Here is a 22,675-nt window from a genome sequence, read left to right on the forward strand (position 1 = left end):
ATTTTTTTTTTTTAATTATTTCATGAAATTCATGAAATAATTAAAAAAAAGGGCTTCTCTATATTTTTGGTTCCCAGCCGGGTACAAATAGGCAGCTGGGGGTTGGGGGCAGCCCGTACCTGCCTGCTGTACCCAGCTAGCATACAAAAATATGGCGAAGCCCATGTCATTTTTTTTTCTTTTTGGGCAAAAAACTGCATACAGTCCTGGATGAAGGAAGCTGAGCCTTGTAGTTCTGCAGCTGCTGTCTGCTCTCCTGCATACACTAGTGAATTGAGGATGCTGAGCCTTGTAGTTCTCCAGCTGCTGTCTGCTCTCCTGCATACACTAGTTCTGCAGCTGCCTGTCTGCTCTCCTGCATACAATGAACATTTTGAAGAAGGAAATGACATCAGACCTTTTTTTTTTTTTTTCATCAACAATCTTTAATGGCATTGTGCACTGATTAAAAACGCAGTGAGCAAAAACGCAGCAAAAAACGCACCAAATCGCGGCAAAAACGCATGCGTTTTTGTCGCGTTTTTTAGCCGCAGGTGCGTTTTTTGAGACAAAAACGCACATAAAAACGCAGCGTGAAAAAAACGCCTAGTGCGCACATACCATAAGTGTGGTCTCCAACCTCATCAATAACCCTGTGTGTTTTCATTCCCCTCGTCCTGAGTCCTCCGAGACAACCTCTTCCTGCCCTGACCGAATAGTAAAGTTGTCATTCCAATCAGGTATCTGTGCTCCTCATCATGTTCCCCATTGTCTCCACCAGGAGGATTTACTTTTTGGAAATTAGGGTGTAGATTAGGCTCAGCACCTTCCTCATCGGGGCCTGGATCCCACTCACAAAGCTTCTGGCCATCTGCGCAGATCATTTCCCCTGTCTCATGGAACTCGTTACCTCAACACGTCAGATTATCTGCTACACCCGCAAGCTTCAAACTGAATCTGAAAACTCATCTGTTCAGAAATGACTATAACGTTCAATGACACCACCACCATACGTACTTGACGCTCAACCTAAACCACTCCTACTGTCTCCTCCCAAAAATCCTTTAGAATGTAATCCCGCAAGGGCAGGGCCCTCTTCCCTCTGTACCAGTCTGTCTATAGTTACTTGTATATGTATTCTGTATGTAACCCCCTTCTCATGTACAGCACCATGGAATCAATGGTGCTCTATAAATCAATAATAATAAAAATAATAATTACTTCCTTGTCTGTACTCATTGCAGCTTTGAAGCAGACCTCTGATTCCCAGGCTATAGTGTGACTGAACAGCTATGCAAACTCAACCATCTCTGTTACCCCATACTCAGCAGGGCTGGTGGAAACTTGAGAGCTGTTAGGAAGCAAGTGCGATTGGATTGACACCACAGAGGAATGGAGTATTTGGGATCTTTGAAATTGTGGTGTAGTAGAGGCCACTTTATGGAGCACTTGAGATCCATTGAAGCAGCTGCTGTTTTGGCCTCATCTACATTTGTTAGCGATGGTTGTGTCCGTGAAAAAAAGGATCATATCAGATTATCCATGGGAAGAAGTACACCTGTTCTTTTGGATGGTATTTGTTGTTACAAAACCTGTAACCTGAAGCCTGCTGCGGTTTCATTTGTGCCCAGGCATCAGCTGCCATTTAGGGCTGTGCCTTAGGTTGTCCAGCTGGCTACTTTCTCCTCCACGTCTAAGTGTGGAGAGGCAGCTAGTGCGCATGCGTGTGCCGATTTACCCCAGCCGCAGCCTAACTACAGTGTTTCGCCTAGTGAGTATGCTCTGCCTGACTGTGCCATTGCTGAGGCTAAGTCTTCATTTTGGGATACAGCGCATGCTCCCACACTTAGTGCGAAAAGCCTCTTTGCACAGGTACTTGCATTCCGTGCCGGGTCTAAGTCCTGTTTTGTGCCTAGACACCATGCTAAAGCTGATAGTCTTTTTTCAGAGACTGTATTTCATGCTACTGAGCATGCTCAGGCACTTACTGCATTAGAGACTAGGTCCGGTAATGAACTCTTTGGCCCTGCCCCTGATGTGGGGGGCCCATATAGACCACAGGGCATCAGGTGTCCTGACGATGTGGCCAGGCCACTCCCAAATGGCTTGCAGAGGCCCGCCCCTATGACTTGTCACCGCATTATTGATGGTCAGACGATGACTGGTGAGGTGTTTGGGTCATGGCAGCCATGAGGTCCTCATTGAAGTTGCGGTTCCAAATAGGATGCTAGTTATGCCACTCATGACGTGTCACTCTGCTTTTGTCTCCAGGAGGTGCATTGTGGTTCACCCTGGTTTGGGGCGGACCCAGGTTATAAAAGGGGCTGGAGCCAACAAGGACGTGCGCAGTCTTCTATTATGCTCCGAAAGAGCACACCTCCATGTGTTGAACCCATTGCGGCTTTAGGCCAGAGGTAGGCAGGGATAGGGTGTCGATGCAGGCCACCACCACAGTTGGTAACGCAGAACGGTTAAGACCAGCTCCTGTCCTACCAGTCCTGCTTGTGCAGCCCAGTCACATTAACAGGCCTGCTGCTGCTGATGCACCTGCTGTCCACAGGTGTGGCCCCTACGCACACGGTCAGCGTAGTCAATGGCCCCTGTGTTGTTAACAGGGAGTTCCTGGGCTGGGTGGGCATGTGGACCCTGTGACGCTAACAGGGCTCCCAGTCTCCAGATCCGAATGGCGTCTAACTCGGTTCAGGCTACTATTAGTTTCATAGCCACACAGCTCTGTATCCTCCACCAAACCTTCCAGTTGCCAACCTCTCCTTTTCCATCTGGGAGCACGGTGGACACTGACTGCTGATGGGGATATATACCTTTCTCTTTCTTTTCTTATTAATTTTCGTTATATAGCGGTAACATAGTATATACCACCTTATCCAAATCTGCCAGTCCCACTGTAACAGATGGTGTTTCTTCAGCAAATGTTACTGTTGCTTAACCACCAAATCCACGGACCAAAACTTTTTTCCCCTTTCCAACACACCTGTTCCCCTTTCCACCAGCATCTGTCCTTTTTCAACTCATTTTGGTATATGACCAAAAGTGCAACTCTGCAGGGACACCGTACTCAACGCCATCTCAGCACAGCAGCCAGCCCTCGGTCCCTCAGATGTGGACAAGTAAAAGACCATTTCCTCCTATCCATGACAAAGCGTTGAGATTCACTCTGTGCAGCACTGGTGTTTAGTGGAAAAGCAGATCTAAGATTGCGTACCACCTTCTGCAGATACTCCTGTATACGTGTGTCCATTTCTATGGCAGGAATTATTTCGCCAAATTTTGTCTTGTACCGGGGATCTAACAAGTGTGTGGCAACCCAGTAGTCAGGATTACTTTGAATTCGTACAATCCGAGGGTCATGTTGTAGGTAGTGCAGCAAGAAGGCACTCATGTGTCTTGTGCATCCAGGAGGACCAAGTCCTTGGTGTGTAGGTGGCAGAGAGGTGAGAATCGTGCCTCCTTCCTCTGCCCTCTCCCCACAACCTCGCACAACCGAAATGTGAGCAAGCTCTCACTCATCTGCTGAGTTTTCCATGCCCATCGCCAGTTCGTCCTCCATTTCTTCATGGGCTCCTGCACCTTCCTCAACACTTTTTGCTGATACTATGCGCCCTTGTTAATCCCTCTCCCTCACCATGACTGCCACCTAGGTGCCGCTGACCATCTGGACCTCGTAGATCTTGTTATCCCTTCCGCATATGACTCCTCCTGTACTTCCTCCCCTTCCTCTTGTCCCAACACCTGACTCCGAATAATAATTACAGTGTGCTCCATCATGTAGATGACCAGAATTGTCATGCTGAGAATGGCATTGCCAGTGCTAATCATCTTCGTCGACATTTGTAAACTGTGTAGAAGGGTGCATAGGTCCTTGATCTGACACCACTCCAGCAGCGTGATCTGCACCACCTCTGGATCAAGTTATCCCAGGCTATATGTCATAACGTATTGCAGCAGGGTTCGGCGGTGCTGCCACAAATGCTACGAAAGTTGTTGAGCTGCTGTGTGCGCACGATGGAAGTGAGCACATAGCGAGCGTGCCCGCTGCACAAGGCCATGTAGGCCGGGATGGTGTTTTAAAAATTGCTGGAGAATTAGGCTCAACACGTGAGCCATACAAAGCACGTGTGTCACATTGCCCTGACGATGGCCCTCAGCCAGGTTTGCATCATTGCCGCACACGGCTGTTAAGTCACCAACGGAGTCCGCTCCGTCAATTTGTACTCCGGTCGCCAAGTGACAACGTGTTCCTTTCATGCATAGTGGTGATGATGGGAGAGGAGTCGATGCCAGCGGCGCAGGTGGATGCAGGTTATGCTCACCCACTGGGCTGCATTACCTTGACAGATGCAGAATCTCTGGCTGAATGTAGCTGGTGGGTATCTCACAGATGAAGTACCATCATTCAGCTACAACCAATGGGAAGACACCACACCCTTTTTTATGCCCATCCTGTCTGCAGACCACTGCCAGACATAGCTATGAACCTCTGGTTACTTTTACCCCCAGTTCAGTTTTATGATTTTGTGTGCTTGTTACCTGACTACTTTTCCTGCTTGCTGTTTATGTACCTTGTTGGCCGATCCGCATTTCACCTCTGCTTGTTTTCTGATTAAGTCCTGGCCGTCCCATTCTGTTCCTCTTCCTCAATTAATGTTTTGACCCTGCCTGACTACTATTCTCTGGAACTGCAGCCTTCCACAGGTATTGATCACCTTGGGCCCTGTGTAATTCCTAATCCCTGTATAGGGGTTAAAGGGTTTCAGGGTTCTAGAGGTCCTGCTTGGTGAGTGGCTTACCTCTAGCCTATCATTTACAGCCCATCTGAGTGTGTGGATCAAGGAAGGCGTTACACCGTGCTCTTTGCAGAAGGCCATGTGGGCCAGGATAGTGCTTTAAAAATTGCTGGACAACCAGGTTTAACACGTGAGCCACACAAGGCACGTGTGTCACATTGTCACAGCGAAGGGCCGCACCCATGTTTGCATCATTGTCGCACCCGGCCTTCCCTGGCTGCTGGTTGAGTGTAGACAACCATTGATGAAACTCGGTCTCACTCTCCAGAGCTAACCGTCCACAATTCCTCAGCGGTGTCTCACATTTCCCCTACATTTCAAAGTAAACATTTGACCGCCTGATGGCCTTGAGCTCTGCTGCCAGCATAGTAAGGAGGTGTGTGGTATTCCTTGTGCGCAGTTACAAGGAAGGGTGGCCTGACCACACAGGGTTTGGGCCAAGGTGGAGGACCCACACGAGGTTGAAGAGGCAGAAGCAGTGTATTAACTTCTACATACAGAAGAAGGATTGACACAACTCAAGGGGACGGCAAGACTTGTACAGCAGACCCTTCTCCATCTCTCCCCACAGTAACCCATTGCCCAGTCAGCGACATGTAACGCCCCTGTCCATGCTTACTGGGCCAATTATCTGTGGTGAAATGCACCCTGTCACACAGAGTTTCTCAAGGAATCAGTGATGTTTAGTGCGACATGCTGGTGTAGCGCGTGCTGTTGGAGAAGGAGTGGAGCCTGGGCATCGGCTCTTGGGGCACTGCGATGGGCATAAGGTCTCGAAAATCCTCGGTTAAAGAGGTTGGAAAGGCAGCATTTTTGTAGCCAACAGTTTGCAGATGCTGAAAGTCAACCTCCAAGCCATGTCATGCCCTTCTAAAAGCATGTAAAACACAGCGAGGGGACTCCAACCACAGTCTCCCTCGTTTCCACTAACTGGGCCACACACACCCCACTTAACTGGTATCAGTTGACCCCCCTTTTGAAAAAGATGTTTTGTATGAAGCACTCTCAAAAATACGCGTGCCTTTCCCGTCCCCTGGCTGACCCAGGGGAAGAAAAGTCCTCTGAGAGCCATGACTTGTTCATCTTGGTTCTTTTAGAAACACAGCGAGGGGACTCCAACCACAGTCTCCCTCGTTTCCACTAACTGGGCCACACACACCCCACTTGACTGGCATCAGTTGACCCAATTTTCAAGATGAAAAAGATGCTTTACATGAAGCACTCTCAAAAATACGCTTGCCTTTTCCATCCCCTGGCTGACCCAGGAGAAGAAAAGTCCTCTGAGAGCCATGATTTGTTCATCTTGGTTCTTTTAGAAACACAGCGAGGGGACTCCAACCACAGTCTCCCTCGTTGCCACTAATTGGGCCACACACACCCCACTTGACTGGCATCAGTTGACCCCCCCTTTTGAAAAAGAAAAAGATGCTTTGCATGAAGCACTCTCAAAAATACGCGTGCCTTTCCTGTCCCCTGGCTGACCCAGGGGAAGAAAAGTCCTCTGAGAGCCATGACTTGTTCATCTTGGTTCTTTTTTCAAAAGCGAGGGGACTCCAACCACAGTCTCCCTTGTTTCCACTAATTGGGCCATACACACCCCACTTGACTGGCATCACTTGATCCCCCTTTTCAAAATGAAACAGATGCTTTGCATGAAGCACTCTCAAAAATACGCGTGCCTTTCCCGTCCCCTGGCTGACCCAGGGGAAGAAAAGTCCTCTGAGAGCCATGTCCACATTGTCAGTGGACAGACACGTGTGCTTATCTGCCAGCAGACCCCCAGCAGCACTGAAGACAGGTTCTGAGAGAACGCTGGCTGCAGGACACGACAAGATCCCCAAGGCGTACGTGTCGAGCTCAGGCAATTTATCCAGATTGGAAGCCTAAAATGAGCAGGGCTCAAGTTGCACAGTAATGGCATCGATGTTTCCTTGCATATACTCATATATCTGTGTCTCCTCCTCTTTTTCCTTGTCCAGCTCTTTTGTTTTCGCATGAGTATATGTCCTTGTCACTTTCCCATGTGTTTGTGTTGTGTTGTGAGTTGTTTATCACCTTTTGGACACATTTGAGGGTGTTTTCTAGGTGTTTTTATGTGTTTGTGATTGCCTGCCATTGTTTCCTATGCAGTTCGAGTTCGGTTCGTCGAACGTTCGACGTACCGAACTCGAACGGGAGCTCCGTTCGGCGAACCGACCTCGAGCCGAACCGCGACCGGTTCGCTCATCTCTATTTGTCACCCATCCTGGAACCAATCCAGATATATATGTCCCTCATCCTGGCTTATAGAGTATGTCTCCCATGCTGGGCCCTTTCCTGGTACGTATGTCCTCATCTTAGTACATGTGTCCTCATTATGGGCCCATCTTGGTGTATTAATTACCCAGCCTAGTCTATATTTCTTTACCCTGAGCTTATCTTGGTATATATGTGTCACCCAAGGTTATGGGGTACTCGGTCCCGGGCGGTGTATATCTGGGGAATGTCCCTTTGGTGGCCGTTGCCCAGTTCCGTGCCCTGGGTGCTTTTTGAAAAGGGGAATATTTACAGGGGATTTGAATAATGTTCACACGTGACGCCACTTGCGGTTTTGCAGCTATGAGGATGGAGCCGCCTCTGCACAGTTTTCACTACTGGGGCTGGTGTTAGTGGCAGCCTGGATGTTAGACAAGCAGGGCCAGGCCCCAGAGGGTTGGTGAGGTAGGTGGGTGTGGAAAGAAGGTAGGCCACAACGGGAGTTTCAGTGTAACTGGTTCTTTTACTCACTGCAAGATGGAAACTGGTCACTCGAGGCTGGCTGGTCTTAACCGCAGGTCCCCATAGTCCCAGTACCGGTTTAGTGACCTGGTGGGCTTTTTTCCCCTGCACCTGTCTTTGGTTGGTGGGTCCCTGTAGCGTAGAGAGGCTGGGGGTCCCTTCCTGGTTGTCTTCTTCAGCAGTCCGTATGACAGTAGCGTGAACCCTGTGGGGTTGGAATCTCTGGTCCTTTTCCCGGTTTCTCACTTTGCTACTGAGTCCCGAACTTTAAGGTCCTTGATGGTCCCCTCACTGTGCAGATTTTATCAGGTCTGCTTGGAGCTTTTGCCTGACCTAGGATTCTGTAACCTATTGGTGCGTAGTTCCGGGAGTACTCCACCGTACTCCACTGGAAACTAACTGCCTGGGCCCTCAGGTCACTGTTCACTCCTGCATCTGCTCTCTTTCACTTCCTCCGTCACACTCCTCTCACCTCCACTGCCTGACTGTCCACTGTGTGGCCCTCCAACCTGGTCGTTTAGTGGACTGGATTGGCTCCACCTCTAGGCGGCCATACATTGGTCCGACCCTAGCCTTGTACCATTCTATGTGGGGAATTGAGGAAAAACAGGGATTAACTGGAGTATTTGGTTGTTACCGGCACTGGTCTTCTGGGTCCCTAGGGGGTAGGCCCTGCATCCTGGTGGGGGATGCAGTACCTTGTAGATCCCTGATTGCCTCAGGGGCGCTACATATATGTCTCCCAGTCATGGTATATATGTCCCTCATCCTGGTTTTTATATCCTTATACTAGGCCCCTTCCTGGTATTTATGTCCTTATCCCAGGCCTCTTCCTTTGTAAATATTTCCCCATCCTGGTTCCCATCCTTGTATATACAGTCCCATTCTAACACATAAAAAAATACATTCTACTCACGCTCCCTGGCTCCCACTTCGTGCAGCATCCTTCTCTGTAGACGGTTATGGATGCATGACATCCCTATCATGCGTGCCCAATCACATGCACGCCAACACCAGCTGCCAGCCTGTTTGGTCAATAGCATGTATTGCAGTGCTGGACCCAACGGATCCCTGTGCTGCAATGCATTTTAGATGGATATGAGTCCTTGGACACACATTCAGCTGGAGTAGGCACTGGGATTGGTGGACCCACTCCACCCCTGGGCCCAGTCTCTCTCAAGATTTCTGGGACCACGATCGTTACGCCCCTGAGTACTGTATATTTCTATATGGATTTAACTAAATGAACTGTATATGCACTTGTTTCGATAAATGGAATGTGTTTTGATATTCCACAAAAATATAGGAAGATGCTTGCATTTTTATATTATTGTATTCAGCAGTAAATGGGGAGATATTTGTAATGCACATTATTCTATTGTTTGGTACTTGAGAATATCACAGACAAAATAAACTGTTCACCTTTACTGAAAACAATTGTAAGCACAATGGTACACAAAGTTTTTTTTGTTATTGCCACTTTGTTAGAAAAAAAACAGATGTGTAATCCAAATTCGTTCTAATTATTTTAATCAGTTATTGTCATCCAGAATTCAAGAAAAACAGAAAATACCTACTTGCTATTCTATTATGATCCAGTTTACAAAATGTTATTAATTAAAAAAAAAATAAAACAGAAAACTCCTGTAAATAAAGGTCTAAAAATCCAAATGGACTCCTCTCTAATCATAGATCATTACACTAAATAGAGAAGTAGCATTGCCAATAAAATAAGACCTTTTTACCCCTGGAGACTGCAGACATACAGTGAAATATGTCAGGGGCAGTGTTTGGTTTAATTTTAATGACAATGCAACTCCGCTATTAACAACAGTAATACAAACAATGTTCACAATGCACAATAAAGGAATTTAAGATTTATGTTTTTTACATCAGCCTTGAGGAAAGAGCAAAATCTGCAAGCAGAAAAAGATATTGCCCACTAGACCAAAATGTGTAATAGTAACAATAGCAGGGACTGAAACTCAACTTTTACTAGTTATCGATAAAATAACAATAAAATGACAATAAAGTACAAGTGCAAAAATACAAGGTGCCAAAAAATCAGAAATGGAATAATCTCAGCCGAATTTCTTTTCCACAGGCAAGGATACCAAGCATACACAGTCAGGGCGGGCTGGAAACACCGGGGTAAAGTCTCAATTTGTCATGTATAAACAACCCTTGTCATGCCCCATGTAAAGCTTCCGCCCTAACAAGGGCAGCACCCTAGTGAGCTGTCTGCCCCACAACCATGTAAACAAGAAACGCCCTCCCAACGCGTTTCCCTCTCAGTAAAGAGAGTTCATCAGGGGAGAGAGAAAAGGGGGGTCTGAATATCAACCTGCAGTGGCAGGGATAGGTACAGCTTGGAGCAGGTACCAGACCTGTATGTTAGGTCCAAAAAAACCTGTGTGTGCAATGATAAACGGTGGTTTTCTCTCTCCCCTGATGAACTCTCTTTACTGAGAGGGAAACGCGTTGGCAGGGCATGTCTTGTTTACATGGTTGTGGGGCAGACAGCTCACTAGGCTGCTGCCCTTGTTAGGGCAGAAGCTTTACATGGGGCACGACAAGGGTTGTTTGTACTTTACATCAGCCTTGAACCTATGGCCCACTGGCGTAATGTGCATCAAAAAGACAAAGTCCTTATCGTACATTTAGTGCATCATTGGGCTATCAATGCACTAGAAAATAAAATGTATCCTGGCGATAAACTGGTGTAGATTGTAGTAAAAGTGCATACCAGTATCAAAGTAAATGTGTTGCACAAATGTAGGTCAAGACCCTTTATTAGGGAACATCCACTTAAAAAATTGTAGGGATTAGTGATGAGTGAGCACTAAACTGCTCAAGTGCTCGTTACTCGAATCGAGCAGGTCCCATGCTCGGATGGACTTAATTCAAGTAGCAAGTATAATGAAGGTCAATGGGGAACTCGAGAATTTTTTCAGACAGACCCCACTAGAAGGACTGAGAAGGGTGGAAAATCATCAAATGTAATGGCAACAGCATGTGGAAGATACCTGGATGTATTTCTGAATCCAAGGTCGCCGCTGTGAAGTAAATAAATAATTTAAAAAAAAGACACGGGTCCCCCATTTTTGGTAACCAGCAAAGTAAAGCAGACAGCTGCTGGCTGGTATTATCAGGCTAGCTGGGAAGTTCTATGGTTATTAGGCCCTTTGCCGCCTAACAATAGCAGCCTGCAGCCACCTAAGAATTGGTGCATGCTTTGCCCCTGCTCTCCATGAAGCTCCAATGTAATTTATGGTGTGCTGGTCAATGTCCCCCAAATTGGTACTACAATCTATGGAATTTCTCACCCATGGTAAGGTCACTAGGTTACTGATGTCAGATGACGTGAGAAATTCCGGGTCTGGTGATGTCCAGGATTGACCTATGATGCCTTGTTCTCATTTATTTGTTATATTAAGCAATACTAAAAACAACCTTTAGTGCCACATGAAAGACTAAAGGTTGCAAGTATAAAAACCCTCCTCTAATTTAAGCCCTTTCTCTTACCTTACCTGCTTCCAAAGGGACAGTGGGAAAGTGAGTCACGCATAGCATCCCCTGGTTTCATATAAACCCGGTGACGTGATGTGGCCTGTCAATCACAGGAATACCAGTAGCCAACACAGGTATGGCACTATCGTATCTGGCAGGAAATCCTTGCATGTTTTTTGGCAGTCTAAAGACTGCTTTACACGTTGCAATTTCGCATACGATATTGTATGCGATTTGCAACGCCCCCATCGTATGTGCGGCACGGGCAATTTGTTGAACGTGCCGCTCAAACGATTAACCCCCGTCACTTGTACTTACCCGTCCATACGACCTCGATGTGGGCGGCGAACGTCCACTTCCTGGAGTGGGAGGGACGTTCGGCGTCACAGCGACGTCACGCGGCAGCCGACCAATAGAAGCGGAGGGGCGGAGATGAGTGGGACGTAAAAATCCCGCCCACCTATTTCCTTCCACATTGCCAGCTGGAGCCGCGGGAGGCAGGTAAGATCTGTTCAATGTTCCTGGGGTGTCACACATTGCAATGTGTGCTGCCTCGGGAACATTGAATAACCCGACGTGCAATTCGCCAGGATTCAACGACGTGTATGCGATGAACATTTTAACGTTCAATCACAATCGCACGTACCTGTCACACACTACAATGTACCTTACGATGCCGGATGTGCGTCACTTACGATGTGACCCCGCCGACACATCGTAAGATTTATTGTAGCATTTAAAGCGGGCTTTACAGTTGTAAAACATGCGGAGCAAGGTTTTGAGCTCTTTTTCAAGGATCCGCGATAATCGATCAAAAAAATAAGCGTACGTGAGCCCCCAGATGCTCGATTAAGTATCGAGCAGTGCTGAGCATGCTCGGTCATCGCTAGTAGGGACAAAACATGTCAATATCTGTACAGTAGCACAAACACACATGACAAATTTTGCTACTTTTTGATGCCAGTTTTATGGCATACAGGGTATGATAAAATCCATACAATATGTGTAATAATTTTGATACTCAGTTGAGGGATTTATTTTTTTACTGTTACAGGACAACACAAAACAGTTTAGGTAAATTTCTTGGTCAGCCCTTTGTTAGAGACCACACCTGCATTGTGTTACACCACACAGTCTCACATCACACTCAGTTTCTGACATTCATCAGTTTCTCATAAGTCCCTACACAGAGGGTTAAGTTTCTTTGATTTAGACCCTGTTTTAAAGAGCCTATTTAATCTTTGGTCATTGTTTTAATATTTCAGTGGTTCAGTTTCCTAGGACTTTATTTCCATGTCCTTGTTGGCTGCAGTTCAAGAAGTCATTCTTCAGGGGCTTTGTCACTCACATGCTGCTCCTTGCCAATTTCAGCCAAAATTTCCCTACCGACTGCACATTCAGTAACCCACCAAGCCTTCTTCACACACACTCATACTGAGAGTTAGGCAGCCTGCCAATTAGCCCCTGACCCTCCAAATAGTTCTGACCAAGCTACTCCTCTTACTGTCCACTACACAAAGTCCGGTGTAGTCCAAGACTGTTAAGGCCATATCTTATGCGGGCATCACATGGTACGATCTATCGTGCGATCGCACGAGCGATCGTACCCGCCCCCGTCGTTTGTGCGTCACGGGCAAATTGCTGCCCGTGTCGCACAAAGTCGTTAAACCGCCGTCACACGTACTTACCTGCTAAGCGACCTCACTGTGGGCGGCGAACATCCTCTTCCTGAAGGGGGAGTGACATTTGGCGTCACAGCGACGTCACACAGCTGCCGGCCAATAGAAGCGGAGGGGCGGAGATGAGCGGGACGTAAACATCCCGCCCACCTCCTTCCTTCTGCATAGCCGGCGGGTGCCGCAGGATGCAGGTAAGCTGTGTTCATTGTTCCCGGGGTGTCACACGGAGCGATGTGTGCTGCCCCGGGTACGATGAACAACCAGCGCCATGAAAAATAAACGATTTTTTAAAAATAAGCGATGTGTACACGACTCACAATTTGTTTCCAATTCAGCGTCGCTCGGAGGTGTCACACAAAACGACGTCACAAACGATGCCGGATGTGCGGCACGAAGATCCCGACGATGCATCACACGATAGATCGTCTCGTGTGAGGCCCGCATTAGGCTAAAATGGCAACCAGACTTCACTCCAGTCTTTACAAGCAGCGATCTACAAACCTCATCTACAGGACCAGACAACAGCATCTCTCCAATTGAGAGAATTACCTCCAACACAAAAACTTTCCAGCTTTTTCCACTCTACTGCAAAATTAGTATCTTAAAGGGATCAACATCACTGCTCAGACCAGATGCACTGATGTCTAGCATATTGTGTGGTAAACTGAACACTTCCTGGCACCAAACCTTCTCCTTGTAAGAATTCTCCTCTACCCTACTTAATAGCAGTCATTCATTACTTCAGCTATAACTCTAAAGCCCGCTTTACACGCTGCAATGTATCTTACAATGTGTCGGCGGAGTCACGTTGTAAGTGATGCACATCCGGCATTGTAAGTACATTGCACTGTGTGACAGGTACGTACGATTGCGATTGAACGTTAAAACGTTCATCGCATACACATTGTACCTGTCTCTAGAATTGCACGTTAGATTGTTCATCGTACCCGGGGTAGCACACATCGCAGTGTGTGACACCCCGGGAATGATGAACAGATCTTACCAGCGTCCTGCGGCTCCCGGCCCACAATGCGGAAGAAAAGAGGTGGGCGGGATGTTTACGTCCCGCTTAGCTCCGCCCCTCCGCTTCTATTGGCCGGCTGCCGTGTGACGTCGCTGTGACGCCGAACGTCCCTCCCACTCCAGGAAGTGGACGTTCGCCGCCCGAAGCGAGGTCATATGGACGGGTAAGTACGTGTGACGGAGGTTACTCGTATGTGCGGCACGTTCAACAAATTGAACGTGCCACACATACGATAGGGGCATTGCAAATCGCATACGAAATCGCATGCGAAATTGCAACGTGTAAAGCAGGCTTAACCCAGAGGAATCTCATAACTTTGCACAGTAATAGCACTTTTCACTAGTCTCACCTCCTGTATAGCCACCTGTTGCAATAACTCCTTATTGTTCTTGCTTCAGCAAGGTAACCCAGCGGGATCAGCAAAGCATGACAACAATGTAACATATATACTAAATAATACAACATATGCACATAACTGTAAGGTGAAAAACTAATGGGAAGTCTATTTTCTGCAAGATTATGAATGTTCCACAGTTTACACTTGTTACATATTTACCTAATCAACATATATTTGGGTGTACTTATTAATACTATTAGTCAATTTTCACCCTAGTTCATATTGTCTGATAAATCCATCTAAGTGTTAGACTATTTTGTCGGTTTATCCCACCTATTATTTATGTTGTGCCAAAAAAGTGACCAAAACTTGGTGCGTTTCTTAGGCCGGCTTTACACGTTGCGACATCGCTAGGAATTGCTAGCGATGTCCAGCGCGATAGCACCCGCCCCCGTCACACGCAAATACCTGCTCGGCAACGTCGCTATGACTGCCGAACAATCCCTCCTTCAAGGGGGATGAGCATTCGGTGTCACAGCGACGTCACCGCGACGTCACTAATCGGCCGGCCAAAAGAAGCGGAGGGGCGGAGATGAGCGGGACATAACATCCCGCCCACCTTCTCCCTTCCGTATTGCTGTCGGGACGCAGATAAGGTGATGTTTGTCGCTCCTGCGGGTTTACACACAGCGATGTGTGGAGCTGCAGGAACAACAAACAACATCGTATCTGCGGTCGACCCGACATTATGAAAATGAACAATGCTACACAGATCACTGATTTTCGACGCTTTTGCGATCGTTTATAGTCGCACCTAGGATTTACACATTGCGATGTTGCTACCGGAGCCGGATATGCATCACTAACGACGTGACCCCGACGATATTTCGGAAGCAATGTCGCAACGTGTAAAGCCTGCCTTAGTGCATGGTGTTATATTTTAGACCCCTTTTCCAATACACTATCCAACAGTTCTGTGAGACCATGGTTCTTTGTCTTTCAAGATATATAAATGGGGTGCAAGTAATGAAAGACAATTTTGGCATTAATTTTTGTCAGAATTCTGGCACGTTTGATTAGCATGATCTACTGTCTTTACCTAAAATTGGAAGTCACATTGTGTGGTAAAGGTAATTTAGCATACATGTCCAAAAGTCAAAATAGGAAGTATGGCCATAGTGGTTAGCATTTTTATTTATCATTGAGTCCTACTACTGTTAAGCTCTGTGCCCACGTTGCGTATTTGCATGCAGTTACACTGCGTATTGCACTGCAGTGTAAATGCATGCGTCCTGCGTCCCCAGCACAATCTATAAAGATTGTGCATAATCCATGCGCACGTTGCGTTTTAGAACGCAGTGATTTGCATGCTGCCAAATTGCTGCGTTCTAAAAAGCAACATGTCCCTTATTCCGTGCGCTTTGGATGCAGGTCCCGCTCTGTCTATGGTGGTGGCTGCATCCAGAGCGCATGAAATCGGCTTTTTCACTGCATTCATTACGCAGTGTTTCTGCAGCGATTTGAAGCGCACGTGTGCTGTTCAAATCGCTGCAGAAATTTCTGCAGGGACACAACGCAACGTGGGCACATAGCCTACCTCCAGAAAGCTGATATTTGAGGCATTGTTTGACAGAATTCAACCATTTCTTGGCACAGAAAAGAATTTGAATTGATATGTGACAATTCAAATAGATGGGTGGGCATAATGGGATAACTTGTCTAAACGCAAATTGCAGATTTTACTTTCCCCTTTGGAATACAAAATAAATCTTCTTGAGTGGTTTGTAATCTTGATAATTAAGTCAATTTTGCTGTGTAGTAACTCCTCTTTTTTGCATTAAAAAATCTAAATTATCCATCGTAGAGTTCTAATACTTCTTTTAGAAATCTTGAAACTGCTCAGATGTATTAACAAATACTGTTTTACCTTCATGGTGAGAAATAAATATTTTTTTTCTTGCTTTTTAGGGCACCAGGATTGCTTCCTTATGAACCTTTCACAATGGTAGCAGTGAAGATGCTGAAAGAAGAAGCCTCTGCTGATATGCAAGCCGACTTCCAAAGAGAGGCTGCACTTATGGCAGAATTTGATCACCCCAACATTGTAAAGCTTCTGGGTAAGTATAATGTAGTTTAACAGTAAACATCTAAAATAAATAGCATGAAGCCACTGAGCCATTGCTGGTATCTTATACGAGTATCAGGGTTAGAGGTCATGGGAAGGGATAGTTCCATTCTGCCTCGTTCTGGAGGACAGCCCACTCTATCTTGCTGCTGCTCCTCCAGAACAGCACCAGTAATAGTTCCTGCTCTGCAGCGTGCATGCCTGGCTGCCAGAGTTAACCTGATCTGTCCTGCCTCACTGCTACCTAGACCTGACCCGCGCCCTCCTCTGTTCATCTGTCCCTCGTTTCCTGACTCCCGTTCCTGTCTGTAGTTGTTGTCCCAGTCCTATCTGTCTGACCCTGTTTCGATCTGTGAATCCTCCACCCCCGTACGTTAATTTGACTCCTCGGCCTCTGACCTGTATCCTTGTTCCCAACCTCTCCCTTCTGCCGTATATGTGACATCCAAGTTCCTGACCCCCTGGCTATCCCCTGAATACAATCTGTTTACTTATGTACTATTGACGAGACCTCCTGTTACAGACCCAGCTTGCTGACTATTCTATTGCCCTCTTGTGGGTTGTTTGCTAACTGCACTTTGGAGACCTCTCTCTCCAATCCCCACAAGTGAGTGTGATACACATCTTGTATTTTCTCCGAGGTCACATTGATGGGGTAATTGTAGTCAGACAGCCAATGTTTTTAAATGGAGCTGTAGGGAGTATTATGCACACGTTTCTCTAGTTAAACATATGGTCTGTACCAATTTCAGACCAAATTGATCAGTCAATGGTTTCCTGACAGAATCTTGTGAGATTCAACTACAAACATCAATAGGACAAACCTATAAAAAGTAGGTTTTGCTTCCATGAGCTGCCCTATAGGTATTACATCGTCTAGTGGTGTTGAAGTTGTCATGAATTCACTCCAAAGCTTCAAATCTGAGCCCAAGTGATCAGTAAGACTCCCTCAAGGGAGGGTCTAGCTGCATGTGAAAAATAACTATGCTATATTCACTATAAAATATCGTTCTGATTTTTCTATCACTTTATGCAGTGTGGTATGGGAATGTACTGTCGATACTAATGAGGTGTTAGCACTTCTAGCACTTCAAGAAGAAAAAATCACAGATGTCCATATAAATTGGACTGTCACATTTTTTTTACAATCATTTCCATACATAAAAGTGCAGTTGCTTCTCACACCAGGCAATTTGTTGTAGCCACCTAGATATTTTCCTTTCACTACCATTTCCATAGGACACATTAAGGGGTACTTTACACGCTGCGACATCGCTAGCAATTGCTAGCGATGTCCAGCGCGATAGTACCCGCCCCCGTCATATGGCCGATATGCGGTGATCGTTGCCGTAGCAAACATTATCGCTACGGCAGCGTCACACGCACATATATGTTCAGTGACATCGCTGTGACTGCTGAACAATCCCTCCCTCAAGGGAGAGGTGCGTTCAGCGTCATGGCGACGTTACCGCGACGTCACCGCAACGTCACTAAGCGGCCGGCCAATAGAAGTGGAGGGGCGGAGATGAGCGGGATGTAACATCCCGCGCACCTCCTTTCTTCCTCATTGCTGGTGGACGTAGGTAAGGAGATGTTCGTAGCTCCTGCGGTGTCACACAGCGACGTGTGATGCCGCAGGAACAAGGAACAACATCGCTACTTACCTGACAACGATTTTTTATTATTAAACAACCTCTCCAAAACAAATGATTTTTGTCTTTTTTGCGATCGTTTTAGGTCGCTCCAGCCTGTCACACGCTGTGACGTAGCTAACGGTGCCAGATGTGCGTCACAAACACCGTGACCCCAACGACATCGCTTGAGCGATGTCGCAGCGTGTAAAGTACCCCTTATTGTTCTTTGGATTGGAAGATATTGACCATTTAAATCTTGGATCATTAAAACACCACTCCAGTATTTGTTTTTTGTTTCTTGGGGGGAGTTTTTTTTTTTGCAATGCTGTAGTGGTACTTTTAATCTAAGGTCCTTGCCCCTAGTAATATACTCACCGTCCGGTGTTTTCACCTTTTCTCGGTGTCTCTCCAGTCCCACAGCGTCATATTGTGACCGCAACTTCTGTCACAAGCTTTCAATGCAAGTCTATGAGAGCCAAATGGAGGCTGTCATAGATTTGTATTGAAGAATGACTTCCTGGTCACTTCATGAAAGACGTAGCAGCTGGCTGGTCACAAAGTGAAGAAGAAGAACTGGAGCAGTGCTGATAACCAATTAGAAGCACCACGCCAATGATGAAATAAAACAAGCTGGAGTGGGGATTTAATTATAATATAAAAAGTATATAATATAGAAATATAACAAGACTGACACTGGAATTCATTCAGTCCTGAATGAATAATACAAGTTAAACAATACAGAACCCTATTTGTCCAATGATAATGCAGCTATTTTGGAGTATTTGGCATTTCATGTGTATTTATGATTGTACGTGCAGCTAAGAACAAGCATCAGCATTTTTTATGTTGTCTTTTTCCTTTTCATTTCCAAATGCATGAACATCTCCTATGACTGCATTGTTTTTGAGTTGACATTGTGCTGTATTCCTCAGTGTATTACTCAGAACAATCTGTTCAGAATACTTCGCTTGGCACAAGGAACTTTGGCACATTTACTTGATTTAGCAATAAGACCAAAGTTTAGCATTTGTTAACCCTTTATTCTCCATTCAAGACATATTTTGTTTAGTTTCCTTTTGTTTCTGTGTTTGACACCTCAATCTGAACTCCAGTGCACTAACTGCAGTCACCTTTAATGGAAAGCTATTATCAGAAAATAACCCGTTGTATAAGTCAGATTTTTTTGTTAAATTCATTTTTCACTAATTTTTACACATCACTTTTTTTACATATTACAATTTGTATTTAAATTTAAATTAGAAATCTTACAAATTTCACACTTGGCAGTGTCCGTGTATTGTCCATTGTGATTGGTGGATCCTATGTTAGCAGATGTGTTTAGAGGTTTTATCACATTGTAGCTACAGTGCCTACAAGTAGTATTCAACCCCCTGCAGATTTAGCAGGTTTGATAAGATGCAAATAAGTTAGAGCCTGCAAACTTCAAACAAGAGCAGGATTTATTAACAGATGCATAAATCTTACAAACCAACAAGTTATGTTGCTCAGTTAAATTTGAATACATTTTCAACATAAAAGTGTGGGTCAATTATTATTGAACCCCTAGGTTTAATATTTTGTGGAATAACCCTTGTTTGCAATTACAGCTAATAATCGTCTTTTATAAGATCTGATCAGGCCGGCACAGGTCTGTGGAGTTATCTTGGCCCACTCCTCCATGCAGATCTTCTCCAAGTTTTCTAGGTTCTTTGGGTGTCTCATGTGGACTTTAATCTTGAGCTCCTTCCACAAGTTTTCAATTGGGTTAAGGTCAGGAGACTGACTAGGCCACTGCAACACCTTGATTTTTTCCCTCTTGAACCAGGCCTTGGTTTTCTTGGCTGTGTGCTTTGGGTCGTTGTCTTGTTGGAAGATGAAATGACGACCTATCTTAAGATCCTTGATGGAGGAGCGGAGGTTCTTGGCCAAAATCTCCAGGTAGGCCGTGCTATCCATCTTCCCATGGATGCGGTCCAGATGGCCAGGCCCCTTGGCTGAGAAACAGCCCCACAGCATGATGCTGCCACCACCATGCTTGACTGTAGGGATGGTATTCTTGGGGTCGTATGCAGTGCCATCCAGTCTCCAAACGTCACGTGTGTGATTGGCACCAAAGATCTCGATCTTGGTCTCATCAGACTAGAGAACCTTGAACCAGTCTGTCTCAGAGTCCTCCAAGTGATCATGAGCAAACTGTAGATGAGCCTTGACATGACGCTTTGAAAGTAAAGGTACCTTACGGGCTCGTCTGGAACGGAGACCATTGCGGTGGAGTACGTTACTTATGGTACTGACTGAAACCAATGTCCCCACTGCCATGAGATCTTCCCGGAGCTCCTTCCTTGTTGTCCTTGGGTTAGCCTTGACTCTTCGGACAAGCCTGGCCTCGGCACGGGTGGAAACTTTCAAAGGCTGTCCAGGCCGTGGAAGGCTAACAGTAGTTCCATAAGCCTTCCACTTCCGGATGATGCTCCCAACAGTGGAGACAGGTAGGCCCAACTCCTTGGAAAGGGTTTTGTACCCCTTGCCAGCCTTGTGACCCTCCACGATCTTGTCTCTGATGGCCTTGGAATGCTCCTTTGTCTTTCCCATGTTGCCAAGTATGAGTGCTGTTCACAAGTTTGGGGAGGGTCTTAATAAGTCAGAAAAGGCTGGAAAAAGAGATAATTAATCCAAACATGTGAAGCTTATTTTTCTTTGTGCCTGAAATACTTCTTAATACTTTAGGGGAACCAAACAGAATTCTGGTGGTTTGAGGGGTTGAATAATAAATGACACTCTGAATAAACTTTTCACAATTTAAAAAAAAAATAAATAAAAAAAGAAATAACATTCTTTTTTGCTGCAGTGCATTTCACACTTCCAGGCTGCTCTACAGTCCAAATGTCATAATGCCAAGTTAATTCCGAATGTGTAAACCTGCTAAATCTGCAGGGGGTTGAATACTACTTGTAGGCACTGTATAAGTCCCACATTGCAGCTATAAGTTCCCTTACTGAGAGCCAGACTGGTTTGTCAAGTCTCCATAAAGAGAATAGTCTTCCCCGTGGTCCCCACATAGCTTCTCATAAGCCAGATCAGATACCCACACTTTGCACTGACGAGGGGCAATCACCCCGAAACACCGTATCTTCAAATTGGGATTCTGATCTGGCAAATAAATTCTAAGTCTTATAAAAAGGCTTGTTTAAAAAGCCACATTTAACATTTAGCATTGCTACTACCAATAGGTGGCGCTAGTGTTTATCTCCTTCCTCACTGGAGGGACAATTTGAGGTTTTATCTGTCACTGTAATCCTGTCTTTGATGGTAAGAAGCATGATGAAAACTCTTCCCGAAATGGAAGAAAATATGATGCTACAAAAGCCTCAGTGGCCAGTATGACAATGACAAGATTATTATTTTGTTTTGACTTTTTTACTAAGGTTGTGAAATGAAAGACAAACAAACTTTGCAAAAAAAGAGAATACATGTAACACAAAAACTTAATTTAAACAATTAAACAATAGGTAATTTTCTGATCATAGCTTTCCTTTGAAATGGTGTCCAAGGAGTTTTGCGCAAACTTCGCTGACTGTCAAGTCGACATTAAACTCAGTTGATATTGCAGATTCTGACACTCCATAAGATGGTTTCTCTGGTGTCTGAGATCAACACAGGCAAACTCGGACATCAACCTGCTTTCTGCTGATTCATAGACAGGCTAGCAAGCGTTAATCTCTGATAATCTGCTTGTGCCTTTAATCACATGTTGTAGGAAGAGCTATAACATCTACTCCCCTCCTATTTATGCTGGTGGAATCCTTCTACCCATGTCAGCTATAGTTTATTCTATGTTGGTATGTGAGGTGTGGTGTCACTATCTGGTGAAAGTTGTGCTTTAGTTGTGCACTTTGCTTGGAGTACTTGTGGAGTTTACCCCTGTTGTTTAGTACTTCCCTTCTGCTCTTGTTTTTCTTCCTGAATTTTATTGACTTTACCTGTGTGCGTGCTATGTGACAGAGTTTTGTTTTTTCCCTTGTCTATCATTATCTGTGGTTTTAAACACACTCCTGTCCTATCCTTACCTGGGGAAGGGGGAATCATATTAGTACTGGGCAATAGCAGGGCCAATATGGAGACTCAGGCCTCTCCACCATCAGGAATATCTCTGAGGTAAGGGATAGCATAAGGTCCCCCTTGCTTGAGGGACAGCTTAGCAGTCCCAGTTCCCTGTTATCCCAAAGTCATTGTGACAAGTGGTCAAAGAAAGTTCTATTTCCTAGGACCCATACAGTATGTAAACATTGGCCAGTACACTATGAATTTATGAATTTTATACATAGCATTCAGGTTATTTTTGAGCTCCAAAAAGTTAACTTGCCATTCTTCTGAATGTAGTGTCTTACTCCATTTAGAATACAAACTGCAATCTAGTATATTGACATTCCTAATACAGATATCTCAGAATGATTTTGTTCACAATTTTTAACCCCAGCCCTCTTTATATAATTTATTTGGGCACTGATTTATCAAGACAGTTAATTGTCTCACTAGTTTTGATGAGGGAGCATGATGGACTCATCAGGAGGTGCATGCCTCATGAATCAGAAGCGTCTGATGAGTGACGTGCAGCTCTGTGCACTGCACCTGAAAGTTTACACCATTTTCTGACTGGAGTAAGAATTCTGGCATAAGGAACATCTTGTTATGAATTAGCCGAGCCAAGGCATCACGCCCCTGCTACCCCCACCGCGCAACCTCACACCCCTGCTCCACTCATTTTGATGTATCTGGGAGAAACTGTTGGGAAATTCCACAAAAAACACACATTTTTGTGCAACTC

At 45.5% G+C, this 22,675-nt stretch overlaps 1 protein-coding gene across 1 annotated transcript in view; it reads left to right on the top strand.

The window, feature by feature from the left end:
• MUSK (muscle associated receptor tyrosine kinase) overlaps window positions 1–22,675 on the top strand; it is a 343,556-nt gene that overhangs the window by 307,442 nt on the left and 13,439 nt on the right. The window contains exon 16 of the mRNA XM_075316181.1: window positions 16,060–16,208. Coding sequence (XP_075172296.1) covers window positions 16,060–16,208 — 149 coding nt within the window. The remainder of the gene's footprint in view (window positions 1–16,059; window positions 16,209–22,675) is intronic.

Source organism: Anomaloglossus baeobatrachus, chromosome 1, assembly GCF_048569485.1.
Source record: "Anomaloglossus baeobatrachus isolate aAnoBae1 chromosome 1, aAnoBae1.hap1, whole genome shotgun sequence".
Taxonomy (NCBI): domain Eukaryota; kingdom Metazoa; phylum Chordata; class Amphibia; order Anura; family Aromobatidae; genus Anomaloglossus; species Anomaloglossus baeobatrachus.